We start from the raw sequence: 23,592 nt of genomic DNA, 5'->3' as shown, positions 1-23,592 counted from the left end.
ATCTGAGTCAAGTGCTCCACCGGCTGCCATTGGTGTTGAGGCCCCGGCATTGACTGTGGAACCTGAGCCTGGATCAGTTGTCTATGAAGAAGTGGCTTTCTCATAAGCCTCGTGCATTATTTACTTCCATCTTAGAGAACGTGTGCAACAGTTTGAAACTGACGAATAGTTTAAAAATAGATTAAGACTAAACAGAAAACAAACGTCTTAATGGATTGAAATTTTCAATAAATGTTTTATGTTTTGGTTATGAATTACCATCTGGTTCCACTAATATTTTGAAGGTTGCATTGAACTTTAAGTGAGATTAAAATACATTCTGGAACACTACAATCTCTGGCTGTTCAAATGAGATCGTCGCTGTCAGTGATGTTAAAAAGATGTTGAAGTCAATAGTAGTATATGTTTTTGTGGTTCCAGCTGCATACAACCCCAACCACCTTTATAAAAAATCGCTTTTAACTACAGTCACTGACCTAGATCAGGTCATTCATTTAATTTTACTTTCATAAGGTGAGAGAGAGAATCAAGAACAGTAAATGAAAATTCCAGCATGTAAGTAATTTACTACATTTTCAGTTGTAATATTGTGGTTAACCACTGAGAGACGCTATTGCTTGACAACACAGCCATGAAAAGCTGATGTATCGTGATAAAACAATCTTAATTTAAAATATTAAAAGAGTATAATATGAATATTCAACCACATTAATAGATAGTATTATATTTAAAGTAAACAAAGTGAAATTTAGCTGTTTATTGGTATCAGAAAGACGACTGAAATAAGGCCCTAAAATGATGTCTTTCAAACCAGACCTTCTTAGTAGTAATGTGCTGATGAAGCTTCATGAAGCAGTGTCCTGTTGTTTAGAGGTCATTAGGTGGCGCTATCAGTTTAAAAATTACGTTTTATTAGAAAAGTTGTACAAAACAAAGGAAAATAGTGCAGAGACCGCCATCTACTGACCTCTGACAATAATGACACTGCTTCATGAAGCTTCATCAGACCATCACTACTTCTTAGAGTGCAAAAAATGTAGGTAGGTGTAGAATATAACAACAAAAAACATACAGTCATGATTTTAATTTATCTTCTTGGAAAAAACAATTCACCACCTAAAATGGGTATTTTTTTAGGGGGTAGTTAAAATTAGTTTGATTAGGAAAACATGATCCAGTGCCACAGAAATATGTTTTTTGAATCCATTTCATATCTATTTTGCTCCTTAAAAAACAATCTTAATTTAAAATATTATAATATTATTAGAGTATAATATCAATATTTAATCGTATTAATATAGATTATTATATTTAAAAGTAAACAAAGCAAATTAATAAAAGTGAAATTGAGTTGTTTAATTGGTATCAGAAAGACGAATAAAATAATATGGCAAGAGAAAAGCAACCAATTTTTCCCTATACTTTAATTCCTCAATAACCAAACCTCAGATACGATATGAGATTACCATAACTAGGTGAAAGGGGTTTTTCTTTTAGTTAATGCATTTGTAAAACTGGAGAAATAGCTGTAGAGAAGGTTTTCCAAATTATTCTGGGCCTCATTGACTTCACTGCTGCCCCCACGACCCGTCCCCAGGGACGAGCAGAAATGAAATCAACTGGTTTGGCTTCTTAGCTTGACATCTTGCTTTCTTATTACCTGACATTAGTTTTGCTGGTTATTTTGATAAACCCATCAACAAAAGTGTTTCTAAAAGTTTGACTGAATTGTTATATGACGATTTCCAAATGTGAAATAGACGAACATTACAAAATACATAAATACATCCCAATTTAGACTTTGATGCAGATGTTATTAAGATATAAAATACAAAAAACGGATCTTCTGTAATCCTTTGAAACACATCGTGTGATTGGAACATGTGTCCAGCTCGGGGTAGGCGTGTCATCTAGGCCTGGTCACGTGACGCGGAAAATGTGGGGCTTAATTCCTGCGCTCGACTGCTCTCAGCTGCTGGGACTCTGTCCTTCAAACTGGAAGATTTCCGTTTGCACCAGCACGACCCCCGATCCCTGGACGGACCCCCCTCAGCGGACCATGACGGGTAAGACGATGCGTCCTCGACCTCTGCGAGCCGACGTTATCCGCCGGACCTGCTGCGTGGATCCGTCCAAAACAAATCACGCTAAAATATTTTAGTCTCATTTGATGTTAGAATAAAAGCACGTTGTTAATATATATGTATATTTTTTAATTATGTATAAACGTTTTAAAAAATGTTTCTGCAGCAATTTGGGTTAAAAGAAGTTACCCGCCGTTAGCAATTGCACTTCCGGCCAAGTCTGTCAAAATGTTGTCACGCTAACTACTTACTGTTGCATAACGATCAGAAATGTCTTTCTTAAAAACGCTTATTTGTAGTCTATGGTTTGCTGCAATTAAACTATTATTTTTAGATGTTTATTTGGAGCTTGGTAACAAACCTTAAAGAGTTTTACACTTTACCACATTGTTAAAAAGTTCCCCACTACTAAATGTAAGGATATGTTTTCAATAAAAATGTGTTTTAACCATTTGATGAATTATATGCTTATTATTCCAACTACTTAATTGGTGTTGATTAAACATTCCTTAATGTAGTATTAAAAAAATGGTGCTTTTATTTTGTCAAAAGTAACAACTTCCTGTTAGTTGAAACCAAATGGCCTAACTTTGGAAATGTATACGTGATCTGCAGCTATCAAACTATGAAAGCAGAACGACGAGGCAGTTTATTGAAAGCCCTTCTAAAAAGTAATTATTTTACCCGTTATAAATAATGGTTGTAATCATATGGATTTTCATGATAAGATTTACGTATTAATTGTCTCCTCAAAAAGATGTATGACCTTTTACACTAATAATACAATAAACTAAGAATGTTGACTATTACTGAATATGTTTTGTGACCCTGGTCTGGAAAAGCGCTATACAAATAAAAATTACTTACTTACTTACTTACTATGGTTTTTAGAACTGGCTGTGACGAGTGTATTTGTCATTTTCTAGGGCCCACAAATGTTGGTCTGTCTTTACATCAGGCAATAACCTCCAGAGTGATCATGTTTCTCATATAGAACTCAACGTCAGCTTTTTTAATGGATCGACTCTGGGCTCAGAACAAATCCACCTGCTTCTATGGTGCACTCTTAAGAGGACAGTACATCTTGATGCCGGGGCATAAAATAGAACTGCAGTGTTTCATCTAACACGTTCAAATGGGACCCTAAACTTGTTGTTTCTCACATGTTCCTTTAACAGACCAAGCCTTCGTGACGTTAGCCACCAACGACGCTTATGCCAAAGGAGCAATGGTCCTGGGTCAGTCTCTACGAGACCACAATACCACCAAAAAACTTGTCGTGCTAATTGGACCTCATGTTGCAGAACCTTGCAGGTGAAGTCAACTTTACACACATTTTAACACTTGTGCTGACGGCACTCATTAAAAGTTAGAACCTCGAGTAGATGTTGAGGTGTTTCCCTGTGTTCACAGAGCTGCTCTGGGCACGATTTTCGACGAGGTTCTGGTGGTGGATGTCATGGATTCAGGGGACGAGGCTCACCTGTCTCTCATGAAGCGTCCAGACCTGGGGGTCACGTTCACTAAGCTGCACTGCTGGACTCTCACACAATACAGCAAGTGTGTGTTCATGGACGCAGACACACTGGTGAGAACTGACACTTGGTAGTTTCCTCCATATATCTTTGCTCAAATATGTTTTAATCATGGAAAACGCGTTGTTGTTTTCATTACACTTAAGCAAACCTTTCTTATAATTAGTATTGGCAGTTAAATCACCTTTGTAACATTATTGTTTTATTTGTCTATTTCATTACAATATGATCTTTAAAGTGGCACTACAAAAGTATAACTACTGTAGTATAACTCCGCGAGGCTCTGTAGTATAGCTCCGCAAGGCTCTGTAGTATAACTCCGCGAGGCTCTGTAGTATTACTCCGCGAGGCTCTGTAGTATTACTTTGCGAGGCTCTGTAGTATTACTCCGCGAGGCTCTGTAGTATTACTTTGCGAGGCTCTGTAGTATTTCTCCGCGAGGCTCTGTAGTATTACTCCGCGAGGCTCTGTAGTATTACTTTGCGAGGCTCTGTAGTATTACTCCGCGAGGCTCTGTAGTATAACTCCGCGAGGCTCTGTAGTATTACTCCGCGAGGCTCTGTAGTATAACTCCGCGAGGCTTTGTAGTATAGCTCCGCGAGCCTCTGTAGTATAACTCCGCGAGGCTCTGTAGTATTACTCTGCGAGGCTCTGTAGTATTACTCCGCGAGGCTCTGTAGTATAGCTCCGCGAGGCTCTGTAGTATAACTCCACGAGGCTCTGTAGTATAACTCCGCGAGGCTCTGTAGTATTACTCCGCGAGGCTCTGTAGTATTACTCCGCGAGGCTCTGTAGTATTACTCCGCGAGGCTCGGTAGTATTTCTCCGCGAGGCTCGGTAGTATTTCTCCGCGAGGCTCGGTAGTATTTCTCCGCGAGGCTCGGTAGTATTACTCCGCGAGGCTCTGTAGTATTTATCCGCGAGACTCTGTAGTATTACTCCGCGAGGCTCTGTATTATTACTCCGCGAGGGTCTGTAGTATTACTCCGCGAGGCTCTGTAGTATTACTCCGCGAGGCTCTGTAGTATTACTCCGCGAGGCTCTGTAGTATTACTCCGCGAGGCTCTGTAGTATAACTCCGCGAGGCTCTGTAGTATTACTTTGCGAGGCTCTGTAGTATTACTCCGCGAGGCTCTGTAGTATTACTCCGCGAGGCTCTGTAGTACATCTCCGCGAGGCTCTGTAGTACATCTCCGCGAGGCTCTGTAGTACATCTCCGCGAGGCTCTGTAGTATTACTCCGCGAGGCTCTGTAGTATAACTCCGCGAGGCATTAACCCCTGCTCCGACCCCCATGTTAGAACAGCATTGTTGCTTTTTCATAAATACTAGCAACAGGGCTTATGGAAATTATAGTAACTGTCGTCTCCAAAAAATAGTTTGTAGTCGGATCGGTTGGGTGCTTGGTCAAAAATGGGTTTTTAGCACTGTGTTACGTGCCTTTTTGAAAGCTGAAATAATGCATCAGAGAACTTGAATCATACTTCACAACTAATTAATCTGTCAATGGCTTCGATCCATAAACCAAATGAATGAATCAACTTTTTTGAAGTAAACCACTGTATTATGGAGTGTTAGCAAATCCAAAAAAGCGAGAAAAAAAAGGTTAGAAAATCCAACCACGTGTTTTAAGAGATGTTCATGGTGCGTTCAGGTGCTGTCAAACATTGACGAACTTTTCGAGAGGGAAGAACTGTCGGCGGCACCGGATCCTGGCTGGCCGGACTGTTTCAACTCTGGGGTTTTTGTTTTCACGCCATCCAAAGAGACGCACGAGAAGCTGATCACGTTCTGTGCTGAAAATGGAAGTTTCGATGGTGAGGTTTTATTTATATATATTTTAACGCCTATATAAGTCAAACCATGAGCTTGGAAATGAGCCAGTTGGAAATGAGTCACATGTGATTGCGAGTCTTTTCTGTCTGCAGGTGGAGATCAGGGCGTCCTCAACAGTTACTTTGACACTTGGGCAACGGCAGATATTTCCAAACATCTCCCCTTCATTTACAACCTCAGCAGTATCGCCATCTACTCCTATCTGCCAGCCTTCAAACAGTCAGTACACACACATGTTCATGATTAGCCCAGTTTATCGTCCGAACTGTGTGTGTTTTAAAGAATATTCTCGGTCAAAGGCTCTCTTCTGGAAATGATCTTCTTAATCCCACGATACATTTTACTCGGGGTGTTTTCTCCTTCCTTGTTGTGTCTACTGCACTTAAATAATGTTTATATTGAATTTCAGGTTTTTTAAAATATGTCAGTGGTTACAAAGATTATGCGTGTCGAAAATACACAACGACTTGAGGTTGAAAAGGAATTTGTTGTCTTTAACCCTTGTTTTATCTCAGGGTGAAGTTGACCCAAAACAAATGTGTTTATGTTATCCCTTGTGTTGTCTCTGGGTCAAGGTGATCGGACCTCCATGGCTTCCATAACTACATATGCAGTGGTGGAGATCGTTGAACTTGACCCAGAGATAACGCAAGGGATACCTCAAACACATTTGTTTCTGAGCCTTCGGGGCCACCTTGACCCTGAGATAACACAAGCGTTTAATTATCAATATACGTGAGGCACAAAATGGGGAAAGTGAAAATAAGTTTAATAGGTTATATATTATATTACAGCGGAAATAGAAAGTAATGATAAAATTGAGGAAACATGGCGTCTGTTTGTTGAACCGTGTGATTCTCCTCAGGTACGGTCGAGGTGCCAAGGTAGTCCACTTCCTGGGTAAAGTGAAGCCCTGGAGCTATTCTTATGACAGCCAGCGAGGAGAGGTCGTGGGTCACGCCACGTGTCCGGGGACGTCCGAGGTTCACCCCGACTTCCTCCGCATGTGGTGGCAGCTCTTCTCCAAGTCGGTCATGCCACTCCTGCAGACGGCGTACGGAGACGCTCCTTTCGACAGCGGCTTCGTCGAGACCAAAGAAGAGGTCGGTATCATTCTGACCTCATCTTTAACTTGAATCTGACTGTGACTCTTGATCAATTCTGGTTTTTCTCTCTTTTACTCGAAAGGCTTTCTGAGGGACAGGATGTTGCATTGTGGTTAAATTTTGTAATTTCTCAGGAACGTTTGTCAATTCCTTCAAAAGGACAGCTGCGATGCTTTTCACAATTGTATGCTGACGCTCACATTTAGTTCAGTCCCTTGCAGAATTTTTTTTTTGGTTGATTTTGATTTTAATTTTTCCATTTATATTAAAATCTTAAGATAAAACACAAGCCGCTCACACAATGCTCCTAATGCTGATTCCACTCATTTTCTACTCTACCCTCACGTCAACTTAGGGTTGGGATTATTTTCAGATGAATCTGTTCCTTTTTAAGAGTAAATTGCAAGAATGTATACTCATTTTGATGTAGTGACTGGAGCTGAGGTGTCTTCATCTTCGTCCATAAAAACGCATCTATACACCTCCATAGTGCTCTTCTGTAACGTCCATCTTGTATTGAAGCCTCAACATGAGAACAAATGTATACGTCTATTTCATAATCGTTTGTGGCAGAAATTAAAAGAATAACAATCGATATAAAGCGGGAGCACTCCGGGTGAGTATCGCGAGTGTCGTCAGTGTAGACTCTTTAGAGTACTCTCTGGGCTCTGGCAGATAAAGACGAAGACAACAGTTGGAATTTTGGTTAAACTGTCGCTTTAAAGCAATACTATGTATGATTTTCGTCTGGCTTCCTCTAGTGTTAAAATGGTCCATTGCAACGTTATAAAAAAAAATAAAAAAAATGGATGCGATTTACAACGTGAGATTAAAAGACTCAATTTGTTGTTTCTCGCCCTGAACACTCATCTGTAATTTAGGCATAATGGAAATAAATGCAACCGCCATCACCGACCTTGCGTAAACCAGATGGTGGTCATTTACCAAGTGGGTCATTCTGTCAATGTTTTGTAGTTAAAATGACATTTAGAGTCATGATTGTTCAAAAGAGAAGTTGTCAATAAATCCTGTGCTTTATTATTGATCCGGCTGATCAGGTATGTTTTATTAGTTGTACCAAACACAATGAGGCTTCTACCGTGGGTCTCAACGTGAACTAAGTTGTAGCCCATTAACTTCTGTTATCTTTTAGAAAAATGTTTTTGAGCTGTGCAAGGTGTGCTTCTGAACGTTGACCTCTTGCACCACTTACAGGAAATGGCAGCACTCGAACAGTTATATAAATAAAGTCCTGACTCCTCTTGTCGTGCAGGGTCACCCTCGCCCGGATGTTGGCGGACACCAGGCGTCGTCGTCCGCCGCTCCTCCTCCTCCTCCTCCTTGCCATCCCCAGGTGACGTCAGAGGAGAGGAAGCAGCGCTGGGAAGCGGGACAGATGGACTACCTGGGCGAAGACTCCTTTGACAACATCGAACGCAAGCTGGACTCTTTTCTGAAGTAGCAGAAGACGGCCGAGCGACTGACTGACGGAGATGCATCTGTTCACCTTCAAGCCACTTCCCCCGTATTGTCTGGTTGGATGTTGGTGCAAAACCGTCTAATAGTCACTCCTCCACAATTTGCAAAAAATGTTTAAACCAACCAGGTTGTAGATTAAAAGCTTTGACTATTTTTGTAGCATAAAAAGCATTAACAATATATATATTTAACATTGAATCCTGGTCATTCCATTTTCACCAGTTAACATTTCAGAAGCTGTGACCATGTTAAAGGTTAATTTGTTGTAACCCCAGTACTTAAAATGTTGAACGCAAGTCTTCCAAACAAACCACCTTTGTGCTATTGACCGTCACAAAACCATCGTCTGGTATAATCCCGTTGCATGGCAGCGTAAACCCCGGTGTCAATGTTGAAGCACTTTCAGTCGCATCATGAAATGATGTCGACTTTCTTCCCACGATGACGCTTTGTGTCCCGCATGAACTAGTCTGTGCTTTCCACATCCGTTTTCCCGCCTGTAGTCGAACCTGCTGCCTTATCGTCGTTCACTGTTTACAAACTGCTGCCTTGAGCACAAAGTTTCCCCGACGCCGCCACAGTTATTGTACGCCACTCCGACCGTGTTCAGCTCTAAACGTCACTCCACTGAACACTCTTGAGCCAACTTGGAGGACAAAGTGCTTTCTTCTCGTGAGAGTGTTACCACCTTGTTTCTCCGCCGCTGCTAATAAAGAATAACACGATTGTTTGCTTTCATTATTCACTTCAACATAAAAACCCTGTTATTAATTCTTAACTGTGGTTCTACGAATGCGTGCAACGCCCTCTACAGGCTGTCGCTATGGGTTACCTCAGCTCGTATGATGTCAAATCTTTTGAAAACAAATGATTGTTTTCTCTGGTCAGGTTTTCGAAAAAACTTAAAGATGTGGAAATAATTTTTAATAAGGATTGTCTAAATCTACAAATTGTGTGTGTGTGTGTGTATACACGTATATATTGATACATTAAAATATATTAACATGTATCGACCTTAATACTTGACAATTAAATTCGGTTTCTTTTTTTTATATATATACATTTCAGTTCATTAATACGTCATAAAATTAGTTTAAAAAATAATTTTAAAGTACAATCTAAACCGCAATTATTTACTTCTGTTTTGCCATTGGTAATTTTCGGTTTTTACAAAATATGATAAAGTCACTCAGTTTCTGGTTTTATCTTCCTGGGTTTCCTAGTTGAAAAAAAGTCTCCATCTTTATCTCTTCATGTTAAAACACTGTTTCGGTCCCATAAATATAAAAACCCTGTGAAAAGCAGTGATGATATAAAAGCAAGATAATTCTACTACACGAGACTGTTTCAAATGAAATCATCTTTACAGAAAATATGAAAACTTGTATTGTACAAAATGAACAAAGCCAGCATATAATGCTACAATTGGCTCAAACAAAGATTTACATTTTCGCTTCACAGACCAAATGAGCCGAGTCATAAATGATCAGATTCATCCTTCACTACCACTGTATAAAAGCAGCACGATCGAAAATGTAACGTGTTTCTGGCTCCCTCCAGTGTTAAAAGAGTGTAATTGCATCTCCAGTCATGCCATCTGAGTCGTGCATCTCTTTAGAAAACAAGAGAAATGCTCTTGTGTTCTTCACTACTGGTCCCTTAGTGTAAATATGCTCCCAGCAATAACCAATTTCACTAAAGTATTTAAAAACTAATGTATCAAGCACGATAAATGGGGTTTCATACGTCAGATTTTACGTTAATAAGGAGCTTGAACCAATGTGCTCCAAAAAGGTCAGGTGTGTCCGTCTACAGATCCATGAGAAGTTTAAACTCATCAAGTCGATATGTTGTCTTATCAGATCCAAACGCTATCTCCAACATGTCTTGCTTCTGTCTTTGGATCTTGAGTATGCTCTCCTCCACAGAGTCCTTCACGACGAACTGAAACGAGAACATTGATGAGCCAATGACTTGTGCTAGTGACTAAAGCTGGTCTCAGTCAAGCTGGAGCCAATGTTTCATTGATAAAATAAGGCCGAAAAGAAAGAAAAATCATCTGGAAACAAATGCAACCAAAAATAAATGAAACAAATGAAATATGTACATAAAATTAATTTTCACAAAGATAAGGCAACACAATATGTAAGAAAATAAAGCAACTTAATTATATATATTGATATATATTCAATATTAAAAAAAAGCATTTTAAGGAAAGTTTTCAGCACAATCTAAACAGGTCTGCTACTTTCATTTCTAACCTTCGTGACGACGACGTTTCTCTTCTGACCAATGCGATGGCAGCGGTCGATACACTGCTCCTCAGACGCCGGGTTCCACGCCTTAACTCACAAGGACATATATAATAATCAAGCCATTGAAGAACAATATACTATTTTAACATTGAATTTGTGGATTTAAAACATGGTAAATTGTGAATCAGAGTTATGCAAAATATTATTAATGGACCCATAGAGAGCCTTTTATAAGAACAAACTATGTAACATTCTTATTGTATTATTATTATGGACTTTTGGAAATTACCAGGAAGATCAATTTGTTCACTGACACAACAGGAGCCACATCTCAAGTTCTAAATTTGGAATTTATGACATTGCAGTAAGACTATTTCGTCAATAGGGGGAACCAGAAACACTGGTTTAAAGCCTTTAATATCAAAAGGGAACCTATGGCGGAATAAAACTGCATTTTTATTATTGAAATGTTGTTTTTAAAGCATTACATCGGGTTTTTTTATTGTATTAAATGATGTCCTTTTAAAAGAAATGTGGAATTTCTCTTTATTTTATAATTTAATTGAAAAATATGCTTATTTAAAGGCTCAATTTAAATAATCAAACCGTTAAAAAAAATGTACACATCGAGTTTGATATTGTAATTCAGATTATTCCAAAATAAAAATTTTAAATGTTTAAATTCGCATGATCTGACGTGGCTCACTGAGTTTTTTTTATTATTATACATCGGTATAAATGTGGTTATTTTATTTAATTGCTCGTAGTGTTTTACCAATAACGCATGAAAAACTCCTTCAGTTTACCTTTTATTGAACAAAAGCTGTTAATGTAAGACATAACTTCGCCGATATACGAACAATAAGAGTCTTTCCTGAGTAGTAAAGGTTGCTGACCCCTGAACTAGACAATACTAAAAGGGGGGACTTTTTGCTTCCATCTCGCATGATTGACTGAAAGTTTGATTAAGTGAAGTAAATGTATGAATACATTTTTAAAAACTAAAAAACATTTGAATAAAAAACTCAAAGTTTCTGCATTGGATATGTCAATGATTCACAGATATAAATCTTTAGAACTCAATAGATATTTCTCTGATATTTTATGATAAGCGACTGTCGATTCATTGATTTTCAAATGTGGTAAAATGATATCTTCAATCGTGTGTGTGTGTGTGTGTGTGTGAGGCAGAGTTATAAACTCACAGGATCCATGAGAAACACGTGGGAGGCGGCGGTCAAGTTAAACCCCACCCCTCCGGCTTTGAGTGACATAAGCATGACGGCGGGGCCGTGGCCGTCCGATCTCTGAAACTCCCGGATCACCTGAGCTCGCTTCTTCTGACTCAAGCTGCCGTCCAGCCGTGTGAAAGTGAAACCGTGCGACCGGAGTGGAGCCTCCAGGATGGTGAGGAAGTGAGTGAACTGAGACACGACCAAACTCTTGATGCTGTCGTCTTCTGCTCGCAGCCGGAGCAGGTGAGACACCAGAGCCTGGACCTGCGGAGACACACATTGGTAAATATGCAGCCGTCCAGGAACTGGGACATCATCCAACCTTGGAGCTGCTCCTCCACCTCTCCGGGTTCCCCAAGTTCTCCTCTTCCTGATCCTCCGCTGGAACCTCCACCAGGTCTTTGATCTTGATGTCTCCTCGACAGAGTGGACAACAGGAGGTCTCCTGAGGAGGATGGTTGGTCAGTGACGAGCGTGAGGCTTCTTGGAAGCGACTCCAAACCTGCTCGGAGCGGATGACCTGGACGATGCAGGGGCGACAGAAGACGTGGGCGCAGTGTGTGATCACGGGGAGACGGATGGACTCCAGACACACGGAGCACTCCTCGTCGGAACCGCTGCCGAGGACCAGACGCAGCTTCTGGATCAGGAGTTTGCGTAGATCAGCTGGTGTGGCGGCTCCTTCTGTAAGAAAATGTCATCTTTTAGCCAGAATACTTGATTCATACTAACCTACCTAATATTGTATATCAATAATTATCATATTTGGCATAGTAGTAAACCAGTGGCATCAGAATCAAAAAGAAAATCGACTTAAGTAATTCAACGTATTCTGTATATTGATCATTTGAATTTTTTTTTGTTTTATCCTTTTAAATAATTATATTATATTATATTTTTTAAATATATTTTCAAATAATTGAATCGTTTTTACACATAGAAATTCTAATTCCAATTACTTAATAAGTAAGTAAGTAAGTAATTATTATTTGTATAGTGCTTTTCCAGACCAGGGTCACAAAGCGCTTAAACAATCAAAACAATATTCAATAAAGTATATATTTTAAAGGTCAAGATAAAACTGATAACACAACAGGAGTTCCAGAAAATCAAGGAAAAGCCTGAACAAATAGAAACGTCTTAAGATGTTTCTTAAAGGCCATTTAAATTTAAATTTCAAATTTCAACATAAAATGTAGGTAAATTAGTATCAACACCTTTTATTGATTTTTTAGTTTAGTTCTAAGAAATACAAATATTTGAATTAAGGAAAATTAAATAATAGAATGAGAATATCACACTTGAAAAATATTTTAATATTTTAATTAAATGATTACAAGTAAGTCTTTACATAGAAAAGTTGGAATTCAATAAGCCAATAAACACAAACTACACCTTTCAATGAGGATATCATTGAATTAAATTAATTATTATTTAAAAGACAATTCAACATTTGAAGATCAATCGTTAATATTCTGATGCAACAGACATACTTCCATATTTCCGCATTTGTTGTCATTTACCCGTATCCACTGTCATCTTAGCCAGCAGGTCGGGGTGGCAGCATTGCTGTCGCAGCTTCGTGACAATCACCAGGACGTCTGCATAATTCCTCAACAGTGATCCGTCATTCACGTATCTGCAAGGACACAACGATAACGAAGAACGTCTCAGAATAAGTCATCTGCTGCGACAAATGTACACGAACACACCTCTGGATGATGTCCCTGCCTTCAGCATTAGCCAACTCGTACTCTTCCCGCTCCTGCCTGCTGAGCTCCACCCGCTCTACGTACACCGTCTTCTCGGGTAGAGCCACCAGGGGGCGCCCCTCTACCTCACTGGTCTTGGTCCTGCGCAGAGTGACGCACTTCACCAACTTTTGGAGGTTCCTGCAGCCAAAAAAAAAAAGATTAAAAGGAAGAAAGAGAGATATAATTGAAAAGATAATTAATTTAAATGTACTTATTAAAATCATATGTAATAAATAATACAAATGAATTGTGAGAAAATATTAAACAGTTAATAGGGATTCAAAGGAAAACAAATTTATGGGATGCGAAAAACCCAACAATGATTTTTAAATTTTACTTCATTATTTTTATTTTTTATTTTTTATGCCTTTAGCACTTTTTTTTAAAATGTATAAACAAAATTAATGTACAATATTACATGAAGGTTAAAAATAATACTAAAAAACAAAATTTGTGACACAATGGTTATAAAATTCAAATTTTTATCGCAGACTTTTAAGGGCTTCAGGAATATTGTAATTTTTTTTTTTTGGAAACCATTGCTGATTAAGACGGTATACATACTTTTTTCATTTTACCACCGACAATGTGGGAAAAAAGATAACTGCGGGAATTATAACATTCCATTTTTTGCATTTATTTTTGAGTAGTCAAATTGTACTTTATATTTTTTTTAAAAAGGATGTACGTTAAATTGTACTTTATATTTCCTTTCGCAAGGGTTATGTAAATAAATATAATTTTAAAATGTATAATTTAGGTTGCTTATATATATCATGTTTTATGAGCTGTAAATGAACTACATAATATTTTGTATCTATTTTTGTTATTCTTCGTTTGCTCTGTGAATCATGTCCTGAATCATAATGTGAAGTAAATCTAGGCCAACAAAGATTGGAGTAAATAAAAGTAAATAAAAACATTATCTATATTATATATATTATTATAGGTTCCTGCAGCCCAAAAAAAAAGATTAAAGGAAGAAAGAGAGATATAATTGAATAGATAATTAATTTAAATGTACTTGAAAAAAATACAGTTAATATGGATTCAAAGGAAAACACATTTATGGGCTTTCGAAAAACAAAACAGTCATTTGCAAATTTCACTTCATTATTTTATTTAGGATCCATGTCTTTTTTAATTCCATTAGATTTTTTTTTTATGTATAAACAAAATGATTGTACAATATTACATGAAGGTTAAAAATCATACTATAATAAAAAACACAAATTGTGACACAGTTATAAAATGTAACTTTGAGCAGACTTTGAAGGGTTTCAGGAATATTATCATTATATTTTTGGAGACCAATTGTTGTTCAAGATGATATACACATTTTTTTTTTATGCTTTGGGAAAAAAGATAACTGGGGGAATTATACAATTTATTTTTTTTTGCATTTATTTTGAGTACTTTGTCTGCCTTAAAATATCATATTTTATGAGCTGTAAATAAACTACATAATATCGATTTATTTTAATTAATTATTAATTATTTGTTTTCTCTGCAAATCATACCGAGAATCATAATGTGAAGTATATCCAGGCCAACAAAGATTGGATTAAATAAAAGTAAATAAAAACATTATCAGCGAAACAACTTCACCAACAAGGTCCTTATGTGATCGACTGCGATACTCACAGCACCCCGTCCCGCTCCCCCTGTACGAAGGGTCTCTGAATGACTCTGTTCCACCACTCTCTCACATTGAACGGCTTCAGTTGCAAGAATGCCATCAGCATCCACAGATCCTTCACACTGTTCTGCAGGGGAGTGCCTGTCAACGGACAATTTCAAGATTTAAAGAAAGAAAAAAAATTGGATTAACTGTCAATTCTGATCGACTTCCTTTTATCAACGTTGTGGAAACCTAACGTCTACAGATGTGTTTACGATCCAGCCTACTTGGGTGTTTCTCTTGCATCGACTGACTCACCAGATAGTATCCAGCGACGTTGGGATTTCAGTTCCAGTACCGCCTTGCTCATCTGCGTGTTGGGGTTTCTCACCACGTGTCCTTCGTCCAGAACAACTCTGAGCCAACCAATCTTATGGAGGGTACTCTTGTTCTGTCAGGACCAAACATGGGATGATACCAACTCTTGCTCCTAAAAATGTTTCTAAATTTCACCGACACTGACCGCAAAATCAGCAGCGAGCACATTGTAGGTGGTCAGCACGATATGATGCAACGACAGGAACGTGACGCTCCGGATTCTTTCCGGACCATAATAGACGTAGAGATTCAGCTTAACGTCTTCTCGCACATGCTGTGCAAACTGGTCCTGGAACACACACAAACAGGTTTTAAACACTCTTAACATAAGAATATTCCATTATCTATCGTCAGTCTTTCCAACTTCTCCATTGCTATATGAACTTTTTGGGGCAGATTTTATCCAAGATGTTAATTTAACAACATGTTGGCTGTAGAAACTATTGAAAACAATGCTAAGCTACTAGCTTGATCAGCTTGTCTGTCTGTTAGCAACAAAACTCAAAACATTGTGAACACATTTCAGTAAAACATTCAGGAAATGTTGATATTGGCACCGGGAACAGCTGATGTCCTTTGTGGTTGCCATCGTCATTCCATTTACAACTGTTGTTTTTGCCAGACAAAAGGAGCTGTTGACAAGATCTACAGTCGTCCCTGTAGGGCAGAAACTGGTCCATGTGACTTTATAAAACACAGCCAACAATCACATCCTTATAATACACGTGACAGTAGCTGCGATGCTACACATCAGAACCCTTGCTCACGAGTTTACTTTGCGCAAACTCCTTTTGAAGAAATTCTCTAATCATATTTGTTTTAAAGCGTCTTGTTTCCAAGATATGCAAGTAAGTAAGTAATTTTTATTTATGTAGCGCTTTTCCAGACCAGGGTCACAAAGCGCTTGAACAATCAAAACAATATTCAATAAAGTAATACTTTAAAGGTCAAGATAAAACTGATAACACTACAGGAGTTCCAGAAAATCAAGGAAAAGCCTGAACAAATAAAAACATCTTAAGATGTTTCTTAAAGGAGTCAGTAGAGGAAGATCGTTCCAAAGCTTAGGAGCAACAGCCTGGAAGGATGTCTCTCCTCTGGTCCTGAACCAAGTGCGTGGAACCATCAGTAGATTCTGATCCACAGACCTCAGAGCCCGAGCTGGGATGTAAGGCTGGATCAGATCAGTGATGTAAGGAGGAGCCTGACCATGAATAGATCTGAAAGTAAGAACCAGAATTTTAAAGTTGATCCTGAAAGAAACTGGAAGCCAGTGAAGAGTTATAAGGATCGGAGAAATGTGAGTTCTTCTACTAGAGCGGGTTAGAATTCTCGCTGCAGAGTTCTGAATCAACTGCAGGCGAGACAGATCCTTCTTGTTAAGACATGAAAACAAACTCTTACAATAGTCCAGACGAGAAGAAACAAATGCATGGATTACAAGCTCCAGATCATGTTCCGACAACATTTTCCTAAGTTTAGAGATTTTTCTCAGTTGAAGGAAACAGTTTCTGGTCAGTTTTCTGCAGTGTTGAACTAGAGACATGTCTTTATCATGTGAAGCGAGGACATGCATATCTTCACACATACATAAGTGTTGCAGTGTGTGACAGGTTACCAGCCAGTTGCTGATCACAGAAAGCGGACAGATGATCAGCGTGGTTTTGGCCGATGAATCCTCCTCCTGAAGACCTGCAGCAACACCAGTAGAAACATTTGCGGCAGTAGTGACATTTGATTTTCGATTTTTGATTGTCCTTCTGAAGACTTACGCCGTTTCACGGTGGGTTTTTTGACCGTTTTCTTTTTTTTCACGGCAGACTTGTCACACACTGAACCAGTCAGTGCTGAAGCAAAGTCCAGATCATCCAGTAGCACCGCTGTGTAAATGATGAGGGGTTTAGTGACACAATTCTCTTAAGAAACACAAGGTTTATTTAAGTAAATTCAGGAATTAAGGTAAATCAATACCACAAAATATCCAATTATGTATTTTTAATGCACTTTATATTAACCATTTCAATTTTGTTAAATCATTTTCTATTTAATAAATTGTCATATTCGAATAGGATGGACTTCCATCTATATTTACAAAAAGAGTGTTTTTGTTTTAACTAACAATTCCCTCAAATTACCGACTATACTGGTGTCATCTAAATAAAACATTAAAATGACAATATTAAAGAGAATGACAATTGGATGTTAAAATTACAAGAAAGTATGCGTTCAAGAATAATAATTCAATCATAATCCGAAAGATCAAAAGTTTCAATTGTAAATCATTAACTACATGTTATAAATGCCTTTTTATTTATGTCCCTATTTCAATTTCTCAATTCAATATTTTTTACTACCTTTCTTTGAATCTTTGCATTTTCCTTTACATGTGACATGTGAGGTTGCGGGGGAACGTTTCCTCCGTGAACTGACGAACGGAAGATAATGGAGACGTTAGCATTGTATTGATTTTCATATTCAGTCAAAGCAAGGAGATTGTGGTGTAGACTTAAAGATCATCAATCATCACTGAAATATGAAATCATTTCCATGACCTCAATACCAACAAAAATAAACATTCAGTCATCAGCAGATTCATTCATAATTATTGATACGTCATTCCAATAGGAATCCATGGGGAAATTCAACAATTCTGTGCTTTGTCTATGTAAACTGATAGAAAGACATTTTGTAGGTATTGTAGTAGGTAGACATGAGGAATTCGGGTATTGTGGTAGGTAGTTTTAAATACGGTAGGTATTGTGGTAGGTAGTTTTAAATACGGTAGGTATTGTGGTAGGTAGTTTTAAGTAAGGAAGTTATTGTGGTAGGTAGTTTTAAGTTAGGTAGGTATTTTGGCAGGTAGTTTTAAGTTAGGTAGGTATTTTGGCAGGTAGTTTTAAATACGGTAGGTATTGTGGTAGGTAGTTTTAAATACGGTAGGTATTGTGGGGTAGTTTTAAGTTAGGTAGGTATTGTGGTAGGTAGTTTTAAATACGGTAGGTATTGTGGTAGGTAGTTTTAAGTTAGGGAGTTATTGTGGTAGGTAGTTTTAAATACGGTAGGTATTGTGGTAGGTAGTTTTAAATACGGTAGGTATTGTGGTAGGTAGTTTTAAGTTAGGTAGGTATTGTGGTAGGTAGTTTTAAATACGGTAGGTATTGTGGTAGGTTGTTTTAAATACGGTAGGTATTGTGGTAGGTAGTTTTAAGTTAGGTAGGTATTGTGGTAGGTAGTTTTAAATACAGTAGTTATTGTGGTAGGTAGTTTTAAGTTAGGTAGGTATTGTGGTAGGTAGTTTTAAATACGGTAGGTATTGTGGTAGGTAGTTTTAAATACGGTAGGTATTGTGGTAGGTAGTTTTAAGTTAAGTAGGTATTGTGGTAGGTAGTTTTAAATACGGTAGGTATTGTGGTAGGTAGTTTTAAGTTAGGTAGGTATTTTGGCAGGTAGATAAGTTAGGTATTGTAGTAGGTAGATATAAGTTAGGTAGGTATTGTGGTAGGTAGGTATAAGTTAGGTAGGTATTGTGGTAGGTAGGTAGGTATACGTTAGGTAGGTATTGAAGTAGGTAAGTATACGTTAGGTAGATATAAGTTAGGTAGGTATTGTGGTAGCTAGGTATAAGTTAGGTTTGTATTGTGGTAGGGTTGTGTGTGTGGTAATTCTTGTCCTCATGCTAAGAGTTTTAGTCCAGCTCACTCACTTAACCGTCTTTGATTCATTAATCTGTTTGAAATAAAAAAAATTTACACATCACATTTAATATGTAACTAGTCAATATCTAGATTGAACTGTGAAGAATTGCAAAAGGTTCGTCTCATGATGACAATAACTCACCAGCGTTTAGAGGCAGATGCTGAACCACTTGGACCTGCTTCTGTTTCACTTCTTTGCTTCTCTAAAGGACAAGACAACATGACTTTGTATCTTATTAAGGTTCCTGAGACGTTGAGAATACCTGTTGGATTCGATTCTTCACTTTCGGTGAACATTTGTCCCTGAGAGAGAGAAAAACACACTAGGATTTAGAGAACAACATTAGGCTCTTAACTTTTTTCTCTTTTCTAAATGCGTGTTGTCTCACATCCTAAAACTTCAGAGCTTCAGGTAAGAAAGGAAAAAGGTGAAAACGCCGACACTCACATCTTTCCGAACCGGCAGAGGTTTCCCTTTGTGGAAGTTGGTGAGGATGAGAGCGATCGTTGTGAGAGTTTTCCCCTGAAGGACAGAGGTTAAAAAAAGAAACGATTGAAGGAGGATATGAAGATGAGGATGAAGAGATCATCCCTCACCAGGCCCATGTCGTCCGCCAAGATGCCTCCTCTCACGCTCTGGGGTGAGTTTCTGGTGGAGAAGCAGGTCAGCGAGTTATAGAAGAGCCCGTCCCGCTGCTCCCAGAACGGCGGCAGAGTGGAATTCTCCCGAGCACACATCCACGACAGCGCCACCTTCTGGTGACGCAGCAGAGGCGTCTGCACTGACTGCAGGCAGAGGATCAGAACAAACTATGAGAACAAGCAGTGATGGAGCGAACGCTGGCGTTTGATTTGAAAAAGCAGGAGATACCTGAGCTGCTTCCATCTCGCCTTTTCCGGTTTCAACCAGGTTTTCAAACAGGTTGTCAAATGCATTCTTCAGCTAGGAGACAAAAAAGGACTTGGAGTCAATAAGAATATATGAACTATTACATTAATAATAATCATAGGTCAGCATTTTTTTTCAATCAGAAACAGATCGGTAATGTTTTTTCTGTAGCTTTATAAAACAATTTAAAAAGCCTTTGTCAGTGTAACAGTTTTATCACATTGCTTAACCCTTGGGTTATCTCAGGGTCAAGTTGACCCAAAGGCCCGAAAACAAATGTGTTTTTAGAAGCGACAAAGGTCATATGTCAATGCCACAATGACATTTGTTTTGGGGGCCCCGGGTCACCTTGACCCAGGGACAACACAAGGCATAATAAAAACACATTTGCTTTCCAGCATATCAGGTCACATTGACCCAAAGGCAGCACAAGGCATAATAAAAACACATTTGCTTTCCAGCATATCAGGTCACATTGACCCAAAGGCAGCACAAGGCATAATGAAAACACATTTGCTTTCTGGCATATCGGGTCACATTGACCGAAAGGCAGCACAAGGCATAATAAAAACACATTTGCTTTCCGGCATTCGGATCACCTTGACCCATAGATAACACAAGGGTTAAACTGTTCTTCACCTCGATTAACTAATAAAATGATGGAACATAAAAATAAACCTTTTCATTAGTGAATGGCGATGTGTCAATCAAACTAAACAACAAAATCTGTTTAAAAATGTTTGCCTGAATTAATTTTGCCTTTTAAATTTGTATACAATTACACAGAATGTAGCAAAATTTTGAATGTATAGTTTAATTTGTCATCAATTTCATTTCAATTCACTCATTCTTCATTTATTTATAGCTAATTTTATGGTAATGTCTCTTATTTTTACAGTTATTGTATTTATGAATCCCTTTTTATTTCATTCATATTATTCCATTTTTATATTCAAGGAAAAGTCCAATAAAAGAAGTTCAGAATGAAAATAAAAATGACCTCATGCGGGGTGAGTTTAGTGGTCATAGATTCACGAGGGGCTCCCTCTCCAGGAGGAACGCGGTATTTCTTCAAAGGATCTGGAATCACACATGTACAGCGTTACAAATCATCGATGGATAATAATAATGATGGTTTTCATACGCACTGCTCAGACTTGTGTCCAGCTTGAATCCACAGCTGGCCATATATTCCACCACCGCACTCCTGCTCTCCTCCTTTCCCAAGAATGAGATCCATACTGGAGTGTGTTGGTTTTGGAAGTTGTTGGTTTTTCCATATATGACCAAGCTGGAGATAAGATGAGGATCAGTTTATTCAAAACACAAAGGTGTCAATGAGAGGCCAGACATGCTGGAGAGGTTGGAAACGCAGGATAGGACCCTTCCGCATTGCGTGAGGACGCTGGAGGTAAAATAACTTTCTTTTCGTGGTCTCACCCCTCCACTTTGGCCATGTTGTTGTCAATGATGTGGGCCATGACCGCGGCCAGGTTGCCCTCGATGTGCCCCACCTGCTGGCCGTTGACGTTAGTGACCCTCACGGCGTTGGGATCGTGCAGATTCTGCGGCTCTCGCTTCAAGTCGACCATTTCGCCTTTGTTAACCTGCAGGAAAAATAGATGGGAGAGTTGAACATCTAAAAATTCAAGATTAGATACCGCAAGGATTTCACAATGACCCTGAGAGATTGTCACACAACAGACATTATGACCACCGTTAAATTACTAAATAATAACGTCTCTATTCTGACATCAGAACTGTATCATTATTGCCACTGGAGTGAGCCAGTGTTAAATTAATAAGACATGAAATAAGCTTTGATGGATCTACTGACTCCTTCAAGAAACATCTTAAGACATTTTTATTTGTGCAGAATTTTCCTTGATTTTCTGAGACTCCTGTGTTGTTCTCAGTTTTATCTTGACATTTAAAGTATATATTTTAGTGAGTATTGTTTTGATTGTTTAAGCGCTTTGTGACCCTGGTCTGGAAAAGCGCTATATAGATATAAATTACTTACTTACTTACAATAATCTGTATTAAAACAATAAAGAAACAATACCAGATAAATCTTTTTATTTATTTTTGTAATGTTCACTCTTATTTATATTTTTTGTGATCCTTGTTTGACAATGTTTGTTGTTTATTGTATACGTATTTTATTTTTAATTGTTTTATGTTTGTAAGTTGTGTAGGTTCGAAGTGATATTGAAAAACTCCAATAAAAAGATGTTAAAAATAAATGATCACAATAGCTCTGATGGTTTAAAAACCCATAATATTCTGTAGAGAGCGTAACTGTTGCGTGACAAATACGACTCACCCCTCCTGTGTAATAGTTGAGACCGACAACCCTGCCCCTGATCCTGCCGAACAGCAGACTTTCATCAGTGTCCGGCTCCTCGGTCGCAGCCGACCTAATGGCCTGAGTCAGAGACTGCGCTGGAGCGTCTACAACAGGGTCCAGGTTCGGAGACCAGGAGCGCCAGGAGAGACTCCCGCCCAAAAACATGGCTCCTGCAAAAGAACATTCAAAAAGACTGAGACAGCAGACACCTCATTTCTTACATAAAAACATAAAATCTCATACATTAAACTACTTTTATGATTGATCAATAGAGGTGTTGTTTGATAATAACTACACATTTTTATCACCACAGTCACATGAAAAGTAATTTTGCTGTACAATATTTGTAAACATTCTATCAAACCCATTATCCCTAATTCTGAAACTACATTGGAATGTGATCATTTTTATTGTTATTCAAATAACAAACAAACCGAAACAACAATAACATAAAACTCCTTGGCAGGTTAAACAATTAAGAAGGCAAAAAAAAAAAAAGTATATTGAAATTACCTCTTTTTATAACAAATAAGAAAGTCAGTAAACTGAACAACAGCATTGATGAATAAAAATGATAATTCTCCTTGTTTATATTGATCAACCTTATTGTCAACGAGGTGCATTTATATACGAACATTTAGCGTTTCCTTTTCAACCGTTTTTTAATATACGTTTGGATACAATTATGCGTTATTTCTCAACTTAATAATGAAAAGCTCCGAAGCTATTTTAACCTAAAGGCTGGTTTGTCACGTCAAATAACGTCGTTTTCACTTTAAGTCACTAAGTCACTTATACTTACGTTAAGTTTCCGTTTCACCAACTGGAAATAAACTATATCTCTAAAGAAAGAAGCGAAATTCAATTCTAGGTCAACGATGACTGAATCGAATCAATACAACAAGGTTTGCAGACTTTGTGCTAATCCACTCGGCAACCAGCTAACGTGTGTTTTTAACATCACACTAAAGTGCAAGTAAATATAAAACATTTCAGTAATAATTGATAAAAAAAAAAAAAGTATCTTACGTTTAGGCTCCAAACAACAAAAGTGGCTTAGAAATGAAAAGCATTATATTTAAATTACCTCGCGAAATGCAACCTCCGGTTACAAACAGTCAAAATAAAAGAAGAAAAAAAAGAAAATCATTGTATTACGTTATACTGTATGTTTTGCCAAAATACACAATATAATCAGTAAATTGATGATTATATTTAGCTTATTTGTATCTAGCTATTCTTATAAATATATACTGTATATATATACAGTATATATATTTTTTAATCAAGTCGATACATCTAAAATAGACCAATGAAACCATAAGGAATACAATAAAAAGGTACATATATCTGTTATATAGTATAATTAGTTAAAT

The 23,592-nt window shown here is 37.9% G+C and overlaps 2 protein-coding genes across 3 annotated transcripts; one reads left to right on the top strand and one right to left on the bottom strand.

Moving 5' to 3' along the window:
• Positions 1-1,925: 1,925 nt before the first annotated feature.
• On the top strand, positions 1,926-8,765 carry gyg1a (glycogenin 1a). Its single transcript, XM_087780223.1, has 7 exons — positions 1,926-2,066; positions 3,263-3,398; positions 3,498-3,672; positions 5,273-5,435; positions 5,547-5,673; positions 6,320-6,557; positions 7,834-8,765. The coding sequence occupies exons 1-7, from the start codon at positions 1,937-1,939 to the stop codon at positions 8,020-8,022; spliced, it is 1,158 nt and encodes a 385-aa protein (XP_087636349.1). The 5' UTR covers positions 1,926-1,936; the 3' UTR covers positions 8,023-8,765.
• A 619-nt stretch (positions 8,766-9,384) lies between these two features.
• hltf (helicase-like transcription factor) lies at positions 9,385-23,299 on the bottom strand. Of its 2 annotated transcripts, none has more exons than XM_087780207.1 (23): positions 23,246-23,299; positions 22,193-22,386; positions 21,307-21,473; positions 21,015-21,157; positions 20,867-20,946; positions 19,849-19,920; positions 19,575-19,763; positions 19,426-19,500; positions 19,241-19,280; positions 19,120-19,180; positions 17,637-17,707; positions 17,055-17,162; positions 16,901-16,974; positions 15,428-15,571; positions 15,223-15,355; positions 14,928-15,063; positions 13,242-13,421; positions 13,053-13,168; positions 12,032-12,213; positions 11,852-11,974; positions 11,500-11,793; positions 10,301-10,381; positions 9,385-9,983 (listed from the first exon to the last, which is right to left on the bottom strand). In XM_087780207.1, exons 2-23 carry the CDS (start codon positions 22,379-22,381, stop codon positions 9,849-9,851), a joined length of 2,793 nt encoding a protein of 930 aa, XP_087636333.1. In that variant the 5' UTR covers positions 22,382-22,386; positions 23,246-23,299; the 3' UTR covers positions 9,385-9,848. The 2 variants fall into 2 exon arrangements, with proteins under 2 accessions (XP_087636333.1, XP_087636332.1); XM_087780206.1 differs by having other exon boundaries at positions 23,019-23,280.
• Positions 23,300-23,592: the final 293 nt, after the last annotated feature.

The sequence above is a fragment of the Callionymus lyra genome, chromosome 18, assembly GCF_982586985.1.
Source record: "Callionymus lyra chromosome 18, fCalLyr1.hap1.1, whole genome shotgun sequence".
Classification (NCBI taxonomy): Eukaryota; Metazoa; Chordata; class Actinopteri; order Syngnathiformes; family Callionymidae; genus Callionymus; species Callionymus lyra.
The sequence above is the reverse complement of the archived record's forward strand: the minus strand, read 5'-3'. Positions and strand labels throughout refer to the sequence as shown.

What these genes read in the sequence shown, in the direction of transcription:
- hltf (XM_087780207.1), bottom strand. Translation starts at nt 22,381, where the DNA reads ATGTTTTTGGGCGGGAGTCTCTCCTGGCGCTCCTGGTCTCCGAACCTG. An exon ending in CTCTGCCGGTTCGGAAAGAT is followed by an intron (nt 19,281 to 19,425) that starts GTGAGTGTCGGC and finishes TCTCTCTCTCAG; the next exon opens with GGACAAATGTTCACCGAAAG. An exon ending in ACGTCGCTGGATACTATCTG is followed by an intron (nt 15,064 to 15,222) that starts GTGAGTCAGTCG and finishes GTCCGTTGACAG; the next exon opens with GCACTCCCCTGCAGAACAGT.
- gyg1a (XM_087780223.1), top strand. Translation starts at nt 1,937, where the DNA reads ATGTGGGGCTTAATTCCTGCGCTCGACTGCTCTCAGCTGCTGGGACTC. An exon ending in TGAAAATGGAAGTTTCGATG is followed by an intron (nt 5,436 to 5,546) that starts GTGAGGTTTTAT and finishes TTCTGTCTGCAG; the next exon opens with GTGGAGATCAGGGCGTCCTC. An exon ending in TATCTGCCAGCCTTCAAACA is followed by an intron (nt 5,674 to 6,319) that starts GTCAGTACACAC and finishes GATTCTCCTCAG; the next exon opens with GTACGGTCGAGGTGCCAAGG.